The following is an 18,968-nucleotide window of genomic DNA, read 5'->3' as shown; positions in this document are numbered from 1 at the left end:
ACTATTGGTAGTTTATGACAGATTTATGATAATTTAAGCAGGGGGAAAAGGAACAGCAGCCAGAGGGAGGTGATTTAAACTACTCTGTGGTTTTGACCCCTATTATGTTTAGACAAGGACAGTTTAAGGAAATTTGCTCTGGCTGTTAGAGAATATTCATTCTTACACTTTGTTTATGCAAAATGAGGAAGTATAATTGAAATAAAGAAATTTTTGGAACTGGTTTGGTGTCTAAGAATAAAACTATCAAAATTCTAGTTTCTGAAAAGTATTTGACAGCTAGATATTATAGTGGTTAGAAGATTGGATTTTGAGTCAGGAAGACCAGAGTTCCAATTTTGCTTCAGATACATTTTAGCTGTGCCACTCTGGGCAAGTCATTTAACCTTGATCAGCTTCAGTTTACTCATCTTAAAACAGCAATGATAATGACACCTATACCTCAATGTTGTGAGGATCAAAAGAAATAATATATGTAAAGCATTTTTCAAACCTATAATGCCTTATACATATTTGCTGTATGAAGAACAGTGCAAATCTTGACACACCTGACTAGGATCTATGATTTTTTACACTAACTATATTTTAAATGAGTTTATTTATACATATACATGTATATATACACAATATGCATAACATGCATGTATAACATATAGTATATACATACACAAACACACATAAATATCACATAAATGTTTATTGTGTGTGTATATCTTAAATACACACATATATCCAAATAATAAATCTGCTTTGTACTACATGGAGTATAGGGGATTGTTAGGATGAAGGTTGCCAGCCTTAAGACACATATAAAACCTTAACATCCCCTTTGTTAGTTTTGGTGAATTCATGAGACACCTCTACACCTAGACATAACAAATCAGAGGTGTTAATCAGAAAACTCGCCTGAGAATTTTTACCCTTTCTTTATTAAAATTTAAGAGAGATATTATGGTCTTCTTGGAATTTAATAGATTTACTGGTACCTCGGTATCCTGATATTTAGAATTACCTTGACATCCATTCATTAGAAATATTTACCCAAATTGTGGACTTCAACAGTAAAGATAGATCAAGTATTTGTTAAACATTTGCTTTATGCCAGACACCTGGCTGGGCGTATGAATAAGAGCAAACATGGCAGTCCCTACTCTCAAAAAACTCATAGGCTCTCGAGCAGGGATCGGCTACCTTTTTGGCCGTGAGAGTCATAAACGCCACATTTTTTAAAATGTAATTTCATGAGAGCCGTACAGTGTTCACAGTGCTGCTCCTGTAACAGCGCCTGAAAAAAATTGACTTTATGGCTCCTGCAGAAAGAGCCATATCTGGCCCTCGAAAGAGCCAGATATGCCTCGAGAGCCCTATGTTGCTGACCCCTGCTCTTGAGGAAGACACATTTATGGGAGATGGAAGAAGGAATAGTATTCTTTTTTTTTTTTTAAACCCTTAACTTCTGTGTATTGGCTCATAGGTGGAAGAGTGGTAAGGGCTAGGCAATGGGGGTCAAGTGACTTGCCCAGGGTCACACAGCTGGGAAATGTCTGAGGTCAGATTTGAACCTAGGACCTCGGGTCTTTAGGCCTGGCTCTAAATCCACTGAGCTACCCAGCTGCCCAAGGAACAGTATTCTTAAAGGAATCCCAGGCAAGAAAGATAAGGCAAAATTTCACCCATCAGAGCCTACGTTCCATACTAAGTAAGTAATACTATTTGACAATAATTAGCCCTTTATATAATCTAAACTAAGTTCCACTTGGTATTTGAGGCTGATGGATTTATTATCTAGGAATAATAGCAAGAGATTGATTTCTTCAAAAAGTTATTACTACCTCTTCCTTTTTGGGGCTGTTTTATTGGGCATATATTTAAACACATAGCTAAATGAAATCACCTATTACTAAATGATGACTTTACTTTCTCATTAGGACTTTATGTGCTGTGTGTTGGGATTGTTTGCATCATCTTTATGGGGGAACTCTTGGCCTTAGGATCAGGTTATAAAACAAGGAATCCTGTCAAGTTCTTCTTCCCACGGGAAAGTAGTTTAAACCTTTTAGTGTTTATAAATCCTGATGTGTTTCTAGGATGTATATGTTGCCTTTTCATATTAGAAAATTTTCTGGATTGTGAAAGGAGGTAGGCTCTCAGCTCAATCTATTAAATTCATTTTTACCTTTAATGAAATGCTAATACCAGGAGAATAGTCTTTCAATTTGCTTATCAGTAGCAGACCTTTCTATGACTCTGAACACTTAAGTTCTGCTTTCATTTTGTGGAGGTACTATTTTTTGGGTAGGAGGGAAAGCTTTTAGAGGGAAGACATTTTACATTTGAATTCAAAAGAAAGTAGGGACAGATTTCCTATAGCATTGGCAATATTTGCCTGTTAAGCTCTCAATAGACACAGGTATATAGAAAATGAAAATCTGGACAGTAAAATCTTATCTTTTAGTGTAGGTTCATTAATTATATTTAAATTTTATTTGTTTTTCAAAAATTATTTTTAAGATTGAATGGTCCTTTAATATAGAATTAGACATATTATATGTTAGTAATTCCTTATCACCTATCCTATTGAGGAATATTATTCTTTAGAGAGACTAATTAACTGTATTCAAATAAGTTTTAGCAATCTATACGGTGCCACAAATTTAGTACAATACTTATTCTAAAGGCTGTGATGTTTATTTTCTACATTACCACCACCACCAGTCACAAGCAATTACTCTGCAGATGTGTATATTTGGGGGAGAGGGGACAGCAATGTGATACAAAAGTTTATAGAAAATATAGTCCCTTCCTCTCCCAAGTTTATACTGTAGGAGAACCAATAATAAAGCATTCAAATTAAAACATGATTTAATATACAAATTAAAACAAGAATGCAAACTAAAGTGAAGGTATGCTGCTTGTCAAGTTGGTTTGATTTATGAAGACGGCTAATTGAGTTCAACTTTTGCCCGTTATCTAACTTGGGCATCATCACTGGTCAAATTAAATGGAAACTAAATGGTCCACTTATGTTTTCTGCTATGCTTTGTAGTCTTAGAAAGATCATATTTAGACTCATGTGCTTTAGTATATTAAATTAATGAAAAACACCTAACAAGTGAACATGAACACCAACTTGAAAACAAATCTTGACCCAAATGCTTAGGGCTTAAAAGAAGTCATTGGAAACACATGAATGTGATTATAAATTTCTCATTCATCCAACTTGTAGCAAATCCTATTTCTAAAATTTGATAATGCCTCCATAATTGATTATTGACTTGCTTCATTGACTTCATCTGGTGTGCTCATTTGACCTTGCAGATGACAAGAACAGAGGAGGGATAACTAGCACATTAGTTGTCAGAATTAAGATCCCAAAAGATTTTTAAAATATTAGAATGATAGACTAAATCTTATATTGTGAAATTTAATAGACATGGGTAAAAGGCTCTTATGCTGGGTTCAAAGTAACAATTATATAAGTATAGGGTCAAAGAAGAATGGCTACAGAAGATTGTCTGCAAAGAATCCGAGTTATTAGTGGACTGCAATCTCACCGTGAGTCGATAATGTGACATAACAACAACAATAAGGTTGGGGATGCAGATTATTAAGGGCTTTGAATATCAAACAGGATTTTATATTTGATCTTGGAGATAATAGGGAAGCACTAGAGTTTTACTGAGTAGGGAAGTGACTTGGTCCAACTTGGGCTAAAGAAGATAACTTTGTTAGCTGAGTACGTGATAGGTTGGGGGGAGGGAGGAGGAAGAGACTTGAAACAGGGAGTACAGTAGGCTGTTGCAGTGGCACCAGGGACGAGAGTGGTGGTAATGTTAAGAAAGAAAGGCAAATAGAAAAGAATAATAATAGCAGGAGAGTGTCTTGTCCCAGGACCATTTCTAACAGACATTTCTATCAGAACTACTCTGAGAAAGATGCACAGAATGAAATACCACCATAAGTACCTGATATCTCTACAGCATTTTAAACTTTATTATTTTTTTAAATCTTTACAACTCCTAGTTTAGTACTACAACTAGGTTATCATTATCATCATCACAAAAGAGAAAACTAAAGTTTAAATTTAAGTAACTTGCTCATGTTCATACAAAGTTAATATGAAAAGTGAGATTTTAATCCAACTTCCATATAACCTCGATTAGTGCTCTTTCCATTATTATAACTATTTCCCTGCCTCAAATCATGGCCACATCCAAGTCAATCTAAACTAAGCTGTCAAAGAGATCTTCCTTCATTGCAGGCTTGGTCATGCCATTGTCCAACTCGGTGAATTCCGATGGCTCCCTATTTATCTCTAGTATCAAATCTAAGAAAGCCCTTGACAACTTGGTTCTTTCATGTCTTTCCAGTATTCTTACGCTTTAATTTTTCTCTCCTCCCCTCAAACTATATAAATCAAGCTCCAGTAACCCACTTGAGGTGTCTCATTCACATTCCTTCATCTCTAAAACTGCCTTTGTAGTGGCAGTACCCCATGCCTATAAATGCTCTTCCTTTTCACCTCTGACTGTTTCTCCAGCTCCCATCCCCATGTCAACTTAAACCCCACCTCACACTAACTCTTTGAGAGCAAGGGATTTGCTTTGGTTGTTTTTCATATTCCCAGCAGTTAGCACAGTGCTGGATACATATTAAGTCCTAGATAAATACTTGTTGACTACCTATACCACACTGTTATAATGAGATCTTGGACTACAATAAGATAGAAACTCTCTAGGATAGAGGGCTCAGTAGAAGACATCCAGATCACTATTTTCAATTCTGAGTCTGTCGTTTTAGAAATGATTTTGATCATCTGGAATTTGTTCAAAAGAAGATGAACAGATCTGTGAGAGAGCTGGAGAACAGTTGTTATGAGGACTCCTTGAAGGACTGAGGAATATTTAGCCTGGAGAAGGGAAGGCTTGGGTTTTAGACTTGGAAGCTTTAGTTTTCTGTTAGGTAAAAGAGAGATTTGACATTTCTGTTTGGTTTCAGAGGGCAGAACCAGGATCCATGAATGGAAATTACATTTAGATTGAAAGTAAGGAAAATTTACTCCAAGTTGTAGATACACAAAAATGGAATAGTCTGCCTTCACTGAAGGTTTTCAAGTGAAGCTTGATCTCTTGTTAGTAATGTCATAAAAGAATTTTCTTTTCAGGCAAGTTTCAATATGAATTGACCTCTGGTGTCCCCTCAAATTCTGAGATTATATGGTTTTATAAATCTGTGATAGTTATAATGAATTAGAAGGTAAACATAAAGCAATTAGCATACTCCTGGAAATTTCTGAATAAGGACCATTCAGTTAGATACATTCCTTTCCCAAAGTAGGCTGCAGAGAAATATTTGTAGAGGTAAGGATAGAAAAGTGAGAATGCTGTCCCACTCCTCTTGAGAGAGTACAAATTCACACACATATGTACACGCATATTTATTTTTGGCAGCTAGAAGGCTCAGTGGATAGAGTGCCAGGCTTGAAGTCAAGAAAGCTAATCTTCCTGAGTTCCAGTCTGGCCTAAATACTAGTCATGTGACCTTGGGAAAGTCACTTAATCACATTATCCTTAGTTTTCCCATCCATAAATAAGCTAGAGAAGAAAATGGTGAATCTCCCCAAAAATTTTGTCAAGAAAATCCCAGTTGGGCTAACAAAGAGATGAACACAATGATGAAAATTAACTGAACAAAAATTCTTTGTTATAAAATAATAATGCATTATTTATATATATGCATATATATATCCTTTATTATTTTGGCTTAAATTGAGTGAAGACTGAGAACCTTAGACACTTCTATAGATATTTACACCATGTATACACCATAGCAAGATGAATTTTTTCCCATTGTTATAGGGTTACAGATCTATATTTGTCTCACTAGTTCTAGTTCTACTTCTAGTTTCACTTTGTATATTCCACAGTTGCCTTCTGTCTTTTTTTCTGACTTTCTCCTCTCCTCCTCCTCCTCTTCCTCCCCCTCCTCATCCTCCTTCTTCCCTTTCTCTTTCTTGTCCTTCTTGTTATCCAGCTCCTTGTGGCACAATGCCCATTTAAACCTTTGTTTAAGGACGCAGAAGACTCAGTATTTTTAATTCATACAGATATTTTCATGATCAATTATTTATTTATTCAGGCATCAGTAGAAGAGGTATAATAATCTAACAGATAGAGAGGATGACATTGAGAAGCTATGCCAAGATTTGGTGCATACTTTTAATTTATTTCAATGGACATTTACCAAGTTCCTACTATGTTCTAGGGATCAAAGGAGAGTGGCATAGTACATGGGCTACTGGATTTCGAGTCAGGAAAGCATGAGCTCATATGATCCCTTAGACAATAATATTAAATATGAGACCATAGGCAAGTCACCTCATTTCTCTGAGTTTGGGTTTGCTCATCTATAAAATGGGGATAATAAGATATCTATAATAATAATATCTCACATGATTGCTTTAAGATTCGAATGAGACAATGTGTGTAAAGTGTGTTTCAGATTTTTAAAAACTGTTTAAATAGCAATTATTTTAATTATTGGGCCAAATTTAATTTTCACAATTCTAGTGTTTTCTTATTTTTTTGTTGTTATCAAATTTGAAGTCATGTAAGGATGCCTTATTAGATGAACTATTATGTTAAGTAAACTCTTTGAAAGACATATGGAATTTTACTGATTATAATTTTGTTCTCCCATTACCGGGATTTATTTTTACTACTGATTTTGCTCTCCTCAGGAATGAGTTTGTTTTCTTTCTCCTTTTGTTCACCAGGAAGTAGGGATTTACATTCACATTCAGATTCAGTAAGCTAGGGGTATTACTAAAATTGATGAACAGTTTGTCTATGCCTCAAATTTAATTCATAACCCACTAATTGAGAACAAGTTTTTAAGGATTTGTGATTTAATAAATTACCCAATATTTTTCCTATTCATTTAGGTACCAGTCATATCATGATTTGCATTATGTTGGTTTAACTCTGGAGATTAAAGGATGAGGGGATGTACCCTTTCCCTATTTGAATTTTTATACCTATGTAATTAGAGTTTTATCTTCTGCCAATTAACAAGTGAGAATGGTTTAGTAATAGGGAAAACAAAATCAGAAAGTCTTTGGAATTTTTTTATTTCAAGTGTGCTACAGACCCTTAACCAAAACTTAAACTTTCCCAGCTTTATCAGCCTCTAATAGTGATGAAACTATGAGGCACAGTGAGGAATTTAGAATCTCCGCAATAGCCTGTTTATTTAGAAAGAAATAATTTTTAAAAATATTGTTCAAATACAGTATTTCTGTTCAATTCAAATATCTAGCACTACATTAAAAAATGCATTCCTCCCCACATGCCTTATGTGGAAAAGTACGTTTGGGAAACAGAAGTTTCTATGTTCTGTTTAATATTCCCCAATTGGTCATTTAATGCTTAGTGATAAGATCTTGTATATTTTCTCTTCTAGTTCTTTCTAGAACATACAATCTACTCTTCTTTTCCCTAATATGAAAGAATGCCATGTAATAATCCACAAATAATTTCTGTTTTATTTTGAGGCATTATGTAATTTTTCCCACAGTAGTTTTACCTCTACAGTTGTGATTTGCATAGACTTGTCAGGAGAATCCCTAAGCACACACATCAAGTCACTGCTGGAGAAAGTAAATCAGGACCATGCTGAGGGTCAAGACTGGTTTGGGATTGAAACATTAAAATAGATAATCCAAGGAGAGGTTTATGCACATATATTTACTTGAGTTGGCTGAACTTTTTTTCTTCTAGAGTTGACCATTTCCCTTTTTTCTTTCAAGCTTCATTACTTTCTTTTTGTTTCAAAATCTAAAGGCTTCATTATGAACCTAGTGATTTTTGATCAATTTAACTACAAATAGATGGCTTATCATTATTTTAAGGTGTTCAGTGTATGTCTTAAAAACATAGACTAATGGATATATTTTCTACATTCTAGATTATTATTTGAAGTGGTTTTCTGTCAGACTAATTTCCTTGTTAAGGTTACTAGTAATTGTTGTAGGACTTTTGTATTGGTAAGAGATTACTGCAACTTTTTACAAGATACTATAAATTGAGTAGGCTCTGTCAATTTTTCCAAGATATATTTTTGAAGACAGAAAAACCTTAAAAATAAGATGGGTGGATTTTTAAATCAATGTTCAAACGCCAAAATTTCCATCCATTGACTAAGAGTCATCTTAAATTGGTCCCTTATAATCTTCTCCACTGCAATCAGTCATAGTTCTTGAGGACACACCACATCTAAGGAAAAGATTGTAAATCAGTGTTTTCAGTTCAAACAACTTCTTTCGTTATGGTTGGGGATAAGTACTGTGTGTTACAGTGTCATTTTCAGTGGTCTGAGTTTTTTTTTAATCTTTTCCCTTTGAAGTGTTTTATGTATTAGTCTTATAATACAGATTACTGTTTCACATTAATGCCAACTGTGTTGATTAAGAGAAAAAAGTAATAAGAATAAAAGGCTAAAGCCATTTAAAAAGAACAAAAATATTCTCATATTTTGAGCCCCCTTTAATGAGATATACAGCAAAAAAGATGCATATAAATACTTCTTTAAACAAAGGTCATAAACATGGTACATAAAATGAAAAGCTTCTTAAACCAGGATAAAAATAGTGTATGAAATCCTGATCTTTGTTTAAAAACAATTCAGCACTATTGTAGTCCTTGGTAAATGAAAACATTGAGCATAATAGTAATTTGATGTCTGCAGTGGCTCTTTTCATCTCTTAATAGGTGTGCAACTCAATACTTTGTTGGGTCTATGATTTTATTGATAAGAGTATACTCTTCTCTACGGCAGATTATAACTCACCCATCTCTTTTCATCCTGTGTAACTTTTTTCCATACCTTCACACATCTTCCATAAGAGATACATTTAGTAAACCATTAATTTCCCACTAGATTTTTTGACATTCATTGACTGTCCCTTGGTTATCCATTTGGGTAGTGACACAAATTATTCTATTTCTATCATACAGTTCTTCATTTTCACATGTTAAGCTGCCCACTCTTATTCAACACACAACACTCCATTGCCCTTTGGGTGACAATAGATTTTAATTCTTTAGAGATTATACTTTTTAGTGAATCCTTAGTATATTATATCCCTGGAAAAATTATATCCTGTTCATTTATTATTATATTTTTTCAAATCATAAATTTATTACACATATAAACACAAATAAATAAATGTGTTTAAGTATATATATGTATATATATATACATATATATATATATATATACACACACAAACATTCTAAATCCCTGGTCATTATAAAGACGGGCCTTTTTTTCCTCAAGGATAAACTTGGTGACAGTAAAAGAAATCAGGCCTGTCTTCCTTCTATTCAGTTCTAGTTCTAGCTCATTGTCCATCTTCAATTTCAATCCAAGATTTATATATTGATGAAGAAACTCTGTGGATTATTCATCTAATTGTTTATCAGAGTAGAGACAAATGGCATACTTCATCCATTTGTTTTTTCCTAACCAATTAGGCCAAACTAATTTGAGTAATTATTTATCACATATATGGAGGATCTACATTGTTCTGGGTCTTAATGTAATCAATATAAATATTTTCAGCAATAATAGTATCTGAAAGTCTTTTCCACTTTTAAGGAATTATTATTTGGATTTCCCCTTGGACATCCTCTATGCTAATTATAAATGTTTATTGTAATATTTACTGTCTTTTATATTTTATTTCTTACTTATTATTAATAACCCAAAGGTCATGGACAAAGTTGTCTCTGTTGTTGCCTCTTTCCAGAAACCTTATATGATTTTTACGTTTTCTTGGGAGACACTTTAAGAGTAGAATCTTGATGACAGTGTTTTACCTACCAAATCAGACACTTCTTTAGAGTAAATATATAGAAAGCACAATGGGTTTTGTATTTACTACACATATTAGTCAATTGCGTGACTATAAAGATTTCATCAGTAAGAATACAAGGATGTACTGTCATTTGTAAGAAGACAGTCTGTTCTTTTCTCATATTTTCAAACATGTCCTCTCTGTGTGGGCTGATCATTCTTCTAAGCATTTTGTAGATATGGGATAAGACATTTACATGAGTAATCATTTCTGAGACTTTTTTTTTGCCTCATGCTTTTGTTATCATCCCTTCTTTGAGATACCTGGAGAACTAGTTTGATAACTTTCATGGTTGTATTGTCCCCAATACAGAGCTATTCAGTGTCTAGTTGTCCTAATATTCAGCTGCCCTTTCTTTGTTTTGTTTAGAATCATTATTTCTTCATGCATTATATTATATTAAGGAGCCTTGATTTTCATTGATGAAGAGAAGAATTCAATGTGGAAAACTTACAAATCTCTCTCTTGTGTACTCTTTTCTTCTATTCATTGTTCTCCTTTATAATCCCAATTCATGGAGACATGACTAGATAGTAAGTTAATGTTTGGGTATCAACATAGTCTGTGTTGTCCTTGAAGGCATATGATATCATAGCTTTAGGACTAGTAAATATACAGATAGAAAGATTAGATAGATAGATAGACAGACAGATGTACCTATATATATGCACATATACTTCTATATATCTGAAATGTGTATAGAAAGCAAAGTGGTGCAGAGGACAGAATAGTCAGAAAGATATGAGTTCAAAGTCTGGCCTCAGATAACTGCTAGTTTTGTGACTCTGGGCAAGTCACTTAACCTTTTTCTACTTCAGTTTTCTCAACTCTAAAATGGTGATCATAACACCTATCTCTCAGGGTTCCTCTGAGGAGCAAATGAGGTAACATTTGAAAAGTACATAATCAGTGACTGACACATAGTAGGCAAATAACAAGTGATTGCTTTCTTTCTTATAGCATTATTTTAAGGAGCTCTGAGTACTTTTCTAAAATTGGGAATCAATCATCAGAAGTATCTCTATGAGCTAAAATAAGAGGAACATTTCTCATACTAATTTAAGGCTCAGACTATGGAACTGCAAAAGGTTTACAGGGTGTACCTCATCAGAAAAGAGTATGGTGAAAAATATCAGACTAGGATTGAGATACTTAGGTTATTCCCTTTCTTCAGGATTTAGTTTCTTCATCTGTAAGACAAAAGAGTTGAACTCTATGTTATCTTAGCACACTTTCATGTCTAAAATTCTGACATAGTTTATAGAAGATATCTATCTATCTATCTTTCTCTCTCTCTCTATATATATATGTATTAGTAGCTCTCCGGAAATGAAAAGTTGTCTCTAAACTTTTAATGAGAGCCACAGTTTTTGAGATATGAGTTCCTCCAGATATTTACAGTGATAACATGGCTCCTTTTTTTATTATCATTCACTCTCACCTCCACCCCATTCCCCATTAAAATCTACAGTTAAAACATTTTGTCAAAATTTTATTTTGTCTACTGAATAGTGTTTTTAATCAAGATTTACCAAATAAATATTTATTAAGTAACTTACTCTGTATGCAGCACTGTGCTAGATGCTGGGGGAGATATAAAATGGTGGGGGAGATGACATGATCACTCCTTTCTTAATCAGACTTAAATCCAAGAGTAGAATAAGTTCATTAAAGAAGTACAAAGCAAAGTATTGTGTTAGAAATGTGGAAAATTAGTAATTTGTCCTTGAGATGAGAGCATTTCATTTTGCATTTAAATAATAGGTAAGAATTAAGTGAGGAAGGGAGGGAGAGAGTCCTATAGAGAGACAAAGATGAAGAGACAGTGACAGAGAATGGTATGAGAAGAGGAACAGTTTTGAGAAATTTTACAGCATGTTCAGAGGACTATGAATAGTCCACTTGGGTTGGAAAATAGTCTGAGGAGGTAAATGGAAAGACATAGGATTCCATATTATATATAGATTAGCATTTTGGGCAAAACATCTTGAACTTTTCTCATTTAATCTGTTAGGGATCAGGGATGATGTTTGAACTGGGCTACACATACACAATTGTGGATAAAAAGGATTGTTTGGGTACTGGATTAGAGGGACAGAAAATGGAGCTAGGAGGACCTATTTGGATGTTATTTAGGAGTATAGGTTAGTTGCGAGGTAGTCTATATTTGGGTGAAATGTCTGGAATTAGAGATCAGGGGATAGATGTGGGATAACTTGGTCACTTCAGGTGAGAAATATCTGATGAATGAAAACACCTTCTAGACAATGCTTTCAGATTTGAGAGGATTCTTTGCCACTTTTAAGAAATAATATAAGCATTTATTACTTTCCATAAATACTATGGTTTGCTTTCTTAGGTACTTTGGGAAAGGTTTTAAATCAAGTTTTGAGACCTGAAAAACTGGCCATGATATGAAGCAAGGAAATATAGTTAGTATTCCCAGGCATCATCTTCTACTAATAAATCAAAAACTACACATTATTTTAGAGTGCTCAGTACATTAATGTACTACTACATTTTATACCTCTCTCACAAGTAGATAAGATTGGCTAAAAAGTTTTCTTGCTCACTGTATGATAGATAAAATGAGATATTTGTATAGAACACTGATGCTGCAATTTGACAGTGTGTTTTAAGTAAATTTATGAAATGCTATACATCATAATTGTTATACTCTTATAGTTTTACTTGAATGTTTTATTCATGATGTGGAGGAAGCCTTACTTTCTCTACCATTGGAGTGAGGAGAGAGACCTTTCCAGGTCAGTTAATCAGAGATGTGAGAGTGTCAGAAATAGCCATGATGCCAGAATGGCTAGATAGGAGAGGAGAGTGTTTGGAGGGAAGTAATATCCAAAAAGACTTTCAAGACAGGAAAGGCCCAGTTGACTTATGAAAAGAGATTCTGTACACTTAAAAGATTTACAGTTCTGAAATGATAAAATGGTTTTAAAATCTTATTTCTAGGTCTGTGTTAGCTTATTTTGACTACTTTAATGCAATGACTGACATGTACTGCTTTGTGTATATTGTCATGTGATCCTCAAAATTATCCTATAGGATAGGTGTGATTATCCCATTTTTAAAGGTGAGTAAACTGAGGCTTAAAGAGGTTATGCCTTGCATATTTAACCATTACAAAGCAGTGGAGCTAGAATTTGATCTAAGTTCTTCATTACTCCTACTCCAATTCTCTGTCATTGTTAGCATCTTTTTCTTGAATGCTGAATGGGAGACATCCAGCTCTTCCTAGAATCACATTTTATTCACACATTCTAGAACAGAGTACCTATAATTGAAAAAGGCATTTTGTTCAAGCCTATGGTAACTCATGTCAGTCAGAAACTAATTTTATTTAAGTCAGGTCATGGCTTCACCTACCAAGAATGACGAGAGATTTGTAGAAATCATGGAATGTAATAGTTACAGAATTGTGCCTTTTTTCAAGTTTCAGGTCATGTAACCATTTAATGAGTAGGCCAATAGATTGACAACTTGAATTTTAGGGTCATATGATTTCATCATCTGTTAACCCTGTTATTCTTAGGGTGCTGTGGGTGTAAGGTGGTTTAAAGTGAGCATCCTTCTACTTCCCTCCATAGTTAGACTTTTTAAAATCTGGTAAGCATTGACCAAATGGCAAACTAAAAAGAATTTAGAAAATAGGTTTAAGGTGATTCAAAAGAAATGTTCTAAGTATACCATTCTCATAAAATATAAAACTATTCTTTTAACAAAAGGGTGGGTATGATATGGCAACTTGTTCAATATATGTGGGCTTACAGCACATCTGACATAGAGCCATCTTTATTTTAGTATGCTAGATGGCTAAAAGGCATATTATTTGCATTTTTAAATGTTTGCTTTTAATGATTTTTAAATGCCTGAGACTTTCCTTATGGCAGGATTCTCATATGAGCAGTGATCACATGCTTTTTTTTGTGGCACAGCTGTTGAAGAAGGGAGAAAATAATTATGCCATTTGACTAATATATGACAACGGGATCCTGCAGACATTCAGCAGTTCTCTGACAGTTGGAAGATTAAATCTGTCACTCTGTGGATTATTTCAGTCAGAAACTTAGGATTTAAAAAAATAATAATATCTTGACACTAAGCAGAGAGTGAAGGGAGAGAAGCTGAATGCATCTTCAAGTGTTGATGCTGACTGCCCACTATATGATGTTGGTACATGTACAGCAGCACTACTGGTGTTATGTAGAATATATCTAGATAGTATGGAACTTTTTGGTTAGGGAAAAAAACAAATCAATGGTGATAGTTATTGCATAGACTTAAACCATATTTTATTTTGACCTATGAAGTACTTTTAAATCAAGGCCAAATGACCCCTGACATCACAAGGCAGATTTGGTACACTCAGGAAAAGGGCAGGGATGTTGGCAGTGACAAGAGAGATTTTAAAGATATATATCTTGAAAGTCTTGCTTCCTTCTTATATTCCATGCTGGACTGAGTTGCCCTCCCTGACTGTTCTTTCCTTCTCTTCTTTACCCCTTTTATCCCTCTTTTAAATTGTCATGTTTTGGAGTTCAAATGTATTATCATTGTTCCACCCTAATTTTAGTACAATATAATTCCTTTCTGTCTGGAGCCTCATTGCTGTAGGAAAATAATAGAAAATTTCCTTTGAGAATGTCTACATTAAGTAATTTTTGAGAAATTGTCTCAAAATGGTTTTTGAATGCAACCCTTAATCTTTGGGGAAAAAGAGAGATTCTCTAAAGATTCTGGATATTCCTTTAAGAATGCAATTTGAGTTAGACCTAGTAAGTTAAATTTTTTTTTTAGATTTTTAAAATATACATGCTTTAAATTCTCAAAATAAGCCCTCAACATTTTACTTCTTACCCATTTCATATTTTCTTTGGTCTTAATATTCTCAGCATAATTTTTTCCTCAAATAGATGACTAGTGAAAAAAATGAAGACAATTAAATTTATTAGTAGATATACCGTTACAGTTTTTTTTTAAAGATGTGTGGAATGATTCTCCTTCCTCTACTCTCCTCTCCATCAAGGTTTCTATTTAATTAGTGCAACATTTGAAATAACATTACTCTCTTCTCTGGCAGGTCACTTCAGGTGGAACTTTCATTGGCATTGGACGCAAAACTCCCGATTGCCAAGGAAACACCAAGTACTTCCGCTGTAAATTCTGCAACTTCACATACATGGGCAACTCATCAACTGAACTAGAGCAACACTTTCTGCAGACTCACCCAAATAAAATAAAAGCTTCTCTCTCCTCCTCTGAGTCTGGGAAATCTTCAGAGAAAAATTCTAATAAGTCCAGCCCTACTCTTCGATCTTGTGATTCTGGAGACTTGGGAAAGTGGCAAGACAAAATTACCGTGAAAGCAGGAGATGACACTCCTGTGGGTTACTCGGTACCCATCAAACCCATTGATTCCTCTAGACAAAATGGTACAGATGCCACCAGCTACTACTGGTGTAAATTTTGTAGTTTCAGCTGCGAATCATCCAGCTCCCTCAAACTGTTGGAACATTATAGTAAACAGCATGGGGGAGGGCAGTCAGGAGGCCTTAATCCAGACTTGAATGATAAGCTTTCCAGGGGCACCGTCATTAACCAGAATGATCTAGCCAAAAATACAGAGGGTGAGCCAGTAGCTAAGGCAGAAAAGGGATCCAGTGCAGCTAAAAAGAAAGACTTCTCGAGCAAAGGAGCCGAGGATAATGTAGTGACAAGCTACAATTGTCAGTTTTGTGACTTCAGGTACTCTAAGAGCCATGGCCCTGATGTAATTGTGGTGGGGCCACTCCTTCGTCATTATCAACAACTACACAATATTCACAAATGTACCATTAAGCACTGTCCATTCTGCCCCAGAGGCCTTTGTAGCCCTGAAAAGCACCTTGGAGAAATTACTTATCCATTTGCTTGTAGAAAGAGTAATTGTTCCCACTGTGCGCTCTTACTCTTGCACCTGTCTCCTGGGGCTACAGGAAGCTCCAGAGTTAAGCATCAGTGCCATCAATGCTCATTCTCTACGCCTGATGTTGATGTTCTCCTGTTTCATTATGAGAATGTGCATGAATCCCAGGCGTCTGATGTCAAACAAGAAACAAATCACCTGCAAGGGACAGATGGGCATCTGACTGTCAAAGAAAACAAAGAACACTCATGTACCAAATGTGACTTTATTACCCAGGTGGAAGAAGAGATTTTCCGACACTACAGGTATGTTGGAGAGGAAGGGATAGCATTTGTACTGGAGTGATAATAAGAAATGTCAAGAATCAAAAAGGAGTATGGAATAAATGGTGGCATGTATTTCTGTCTTTTTACCCTCACAAATACCTATAACAGAGTAAGGAATATGACCATGTCAGAGTCTGATTTTTTCATCTCTTTCATTGTGGGGTTCTTGGAAAGCAGAGGAAGGTAGAAAGAACCCAGACCCGTGGCTATATTCACTGGGGAATTCCCGTTTCTCCTATAGTTTCTTCGGGAATTATATCTTAGAAAATATTAAGAAATTTACTTGGGACATATGAAAGGGTGAGTTTCTCACTTAGGATGACATAGCTAATATGTGTCAGAGTGTTTCATACCCTGACCAATTTGGGGCATTTTATGGGGATTTAGTTTTCTTTCACAATCTATTTGTCTTGACTAAATATATTGCCACACTCTACAGTGGTTCATTAGATCAGCTCCCTTATTATGGGCTCTACTATCACATTTTCCATCTTTGATTCCAAATATGAAACAACTAGCTCAAGAACATGTTGCTGCCGTTTGTCTTTCCAAATGGGCACAGGCATTCTTCTGATTGCCGAATCATTGCACAACCCCCACTAGGCTTGGCCTGTAAGCAGGAATATTTTTCAAAGGTAAGTATTCCATAATGTAGGTGTACAGGGTGGCATTGTACTTTTATGAAGTACCTTCCTCTGGGCAGATAAAGCTTTTCTGTGGCATATTGTATTCCTACCTAGAGTAAAGCTAAATTGGGTTTTTTTTCCAAGTTACTCTCTAGTCCTGTCAGCTTTATGAAACTTGTATCCCTAATTGATCCTTTTGGATTATCAAGGAACAGTTGTTGGATGGATTTACCAAAAAAAAAAAAGTATAAAGGTGATACCCTAAAAGGGAAGAAGAACCAAAGGGAAAAAAAATAAGTCTACTTCACCTGGTGTGAAAATATGTCTCAAAGACTAGGCAAAGAAAAATCTCACATAACAATATAGGTACAAAGATGAAGAAGGGCTGTGCCCCATTTATCTAATTTAATAGATTAACTTTTTTTTAGACCAGTGTTGAACAAAAACACACTGTGCTTGGAACATCAAAACGTCTGCTTATCTCTGTGTTTCACTGTAGTTTTAAATTTCCCCTAAGCCTGAGGGTGGCACCTCACTTGTATTAATTACAGCAGATTGCCAGGCCTTTGCCTTTAATTCTGGGGGAGGGCCAACTGTGGTGAGCTTTCCCAGTCCTCAGAACTCCATTGTCATTCTTGTGGTCTTCATTCAGATTTAAATAGAGCATTTCTAGCTGGGACCTTTAAAGCCTGCTGGTTGTTCCCACTCCATTTTTTTGTACAATGATGTCCAGACCAGGTTTCATGCTAGCTTAATTATTTTAGTGATGTTCTCAAAATACACTTAATCTAAAAGAATATTTAGAGCCTTTATCTATCTATCTATCTATCTATCTATCTATCTATCTATCTATCTATCTATCAGTTTNTATCTATCTATCTATCTATCTATCTATCTATCTATCTATCTATCTATCTATCAGTTTAACTCACTGTTTTGTGAGAGTATAGAGCACATGGTAATGAGATATCTAGAACCTGCCAGTTGGAAATTTCTAATTTAGAAACTATAGACTAATTGTAAATTTGTCACGATCATTCGTTCATGCCCTGAGCATTGTTTTGCTAGATATATAAAATAATCATTTAAATATTTAATTTATAAAAATATACAAAATGGCATAATCTTAATTAAACTCAATGTGCTAATGAGACTTTTTAAAAGGTAATCATAGTTTGAGCATTAAGATTGGGTGAAAAGTGATATTTTAATTAGTGACCTGTGTTTTCAGTGCTGTTTAGGTTTAGCACTAAATAGTCATTTTTTATTACCCCCCCCAGATGATTGTCTGTATCTTGTTAGGCTTTACCCTTTACTAATATGTTCTTATTTTTATTAGTAAGATAATAATTTTTGTAAAACTTGCCTAATGCCATATTTATAGTTCACAGATATATACACACACACACAGGATTACTTATGTACACACATACACACAGAGTTCAAGACTTTCATTTTCAGTTCCTGAATCAGACATGTAGGGAAAAGATTTAACTAAAGTAGAAAGCCTAACAATTAAACAGGTTTTTTTAATCTGTGGAAACTATTCTACACCATTATTCACTTTCTTAGCATTAAATATAAAAGTTGGATGAAGAAATCAAGATAGTTGAGAACATTTAGGTATACTGGGAGTAGTCTTAGAGAGTATTCATTAGTGTCCTTCATACTCATATTCATGTTGGAAAACAAACATACTTTATGGGTGTCTGGATTCAAAGCCTGTCTACTATGCATGAGGTAGAGGATGCAAATATTTATGGATGAAGAGTTATCCCTTGTCCTTGCTAAGTCCCTTCTTCCTACATGTTCCTTTGATTCCTTCCCTCTCTAACTTCTCAAGTTCCTTGATGGAAATATCATTCATCTCTTCTCTCATGCTAAGGCACTTTTAAGTATCTGCTATGTGTTATATATGGTGCTAAAATCTGGGGTTACAAAAAAAAGAGGAGAAATATTACTTTTTTCTAACATTATCTTCCTGGATGACATTTTAGCTTCTGACAGTAATGGGCAGTCTTCCTGAATCCTGGATCCTCCCTTGATGTTTTATCATTGCTAGCCTGTTGAGCTTAAATCATGAAGGCCTCAGTTCAAATCATGCTTCTCACTGTTAGGATTTTAGTAAACAAGGATAGGTCACTTAATCTCTTTAAGCTTCATTTTCATCTAAAAAT

The 18,968-nt window shown here is 34.7% G+C and overlaps 1 protein-coding gene across 2 annotated transcripts in view; it reads left to right on the top strand.

Annotated features, from left to right (window-relative positions):
• Nucleotides 1–18,968, top strand: part of TRPS1 (transcriptional repressor GATA binding 1) — a 312,769-nt gene that overhangs the window by 64,130 nt on the left and 229,671 nt on the right. For both annotated transcript variants that reach the window (XM_044668841.1, XM_044668848.1), the window contains one exon: nucleotides 15,015–16,144. In XM_044668841.1, the coding sequence (XP_044524776.1) occupies nucleotides 15,015–16,144 (1,130 nt within the window). The remainder of the gene's footprint in view (nucleotides 1–15,014; nucleotides 16,145–18,968) is intronic.

Source organism: Gracilinanus agilis, chromosome 1 (genome assembly GCF_016433145.1).
Source record: "Gracilinanus agilis isolate LMUSP501 chromosome 1, AgileGrace, whole genome shotgun sequence".
In the NCBI taxonomy this organism is placed as follows: domain Eukaryota; kingdom Metazoa; phylum Chordata; class Mammalia; order Didelphimorphia; family Didelphidae; genus Gracilinanus; species Gracilinanus agilis.
The sequence above is the reverse complement of the archived record's forward strand: the minus strand, read 5'-3'. Positions and strand labels throughout refer to the sequence as shown.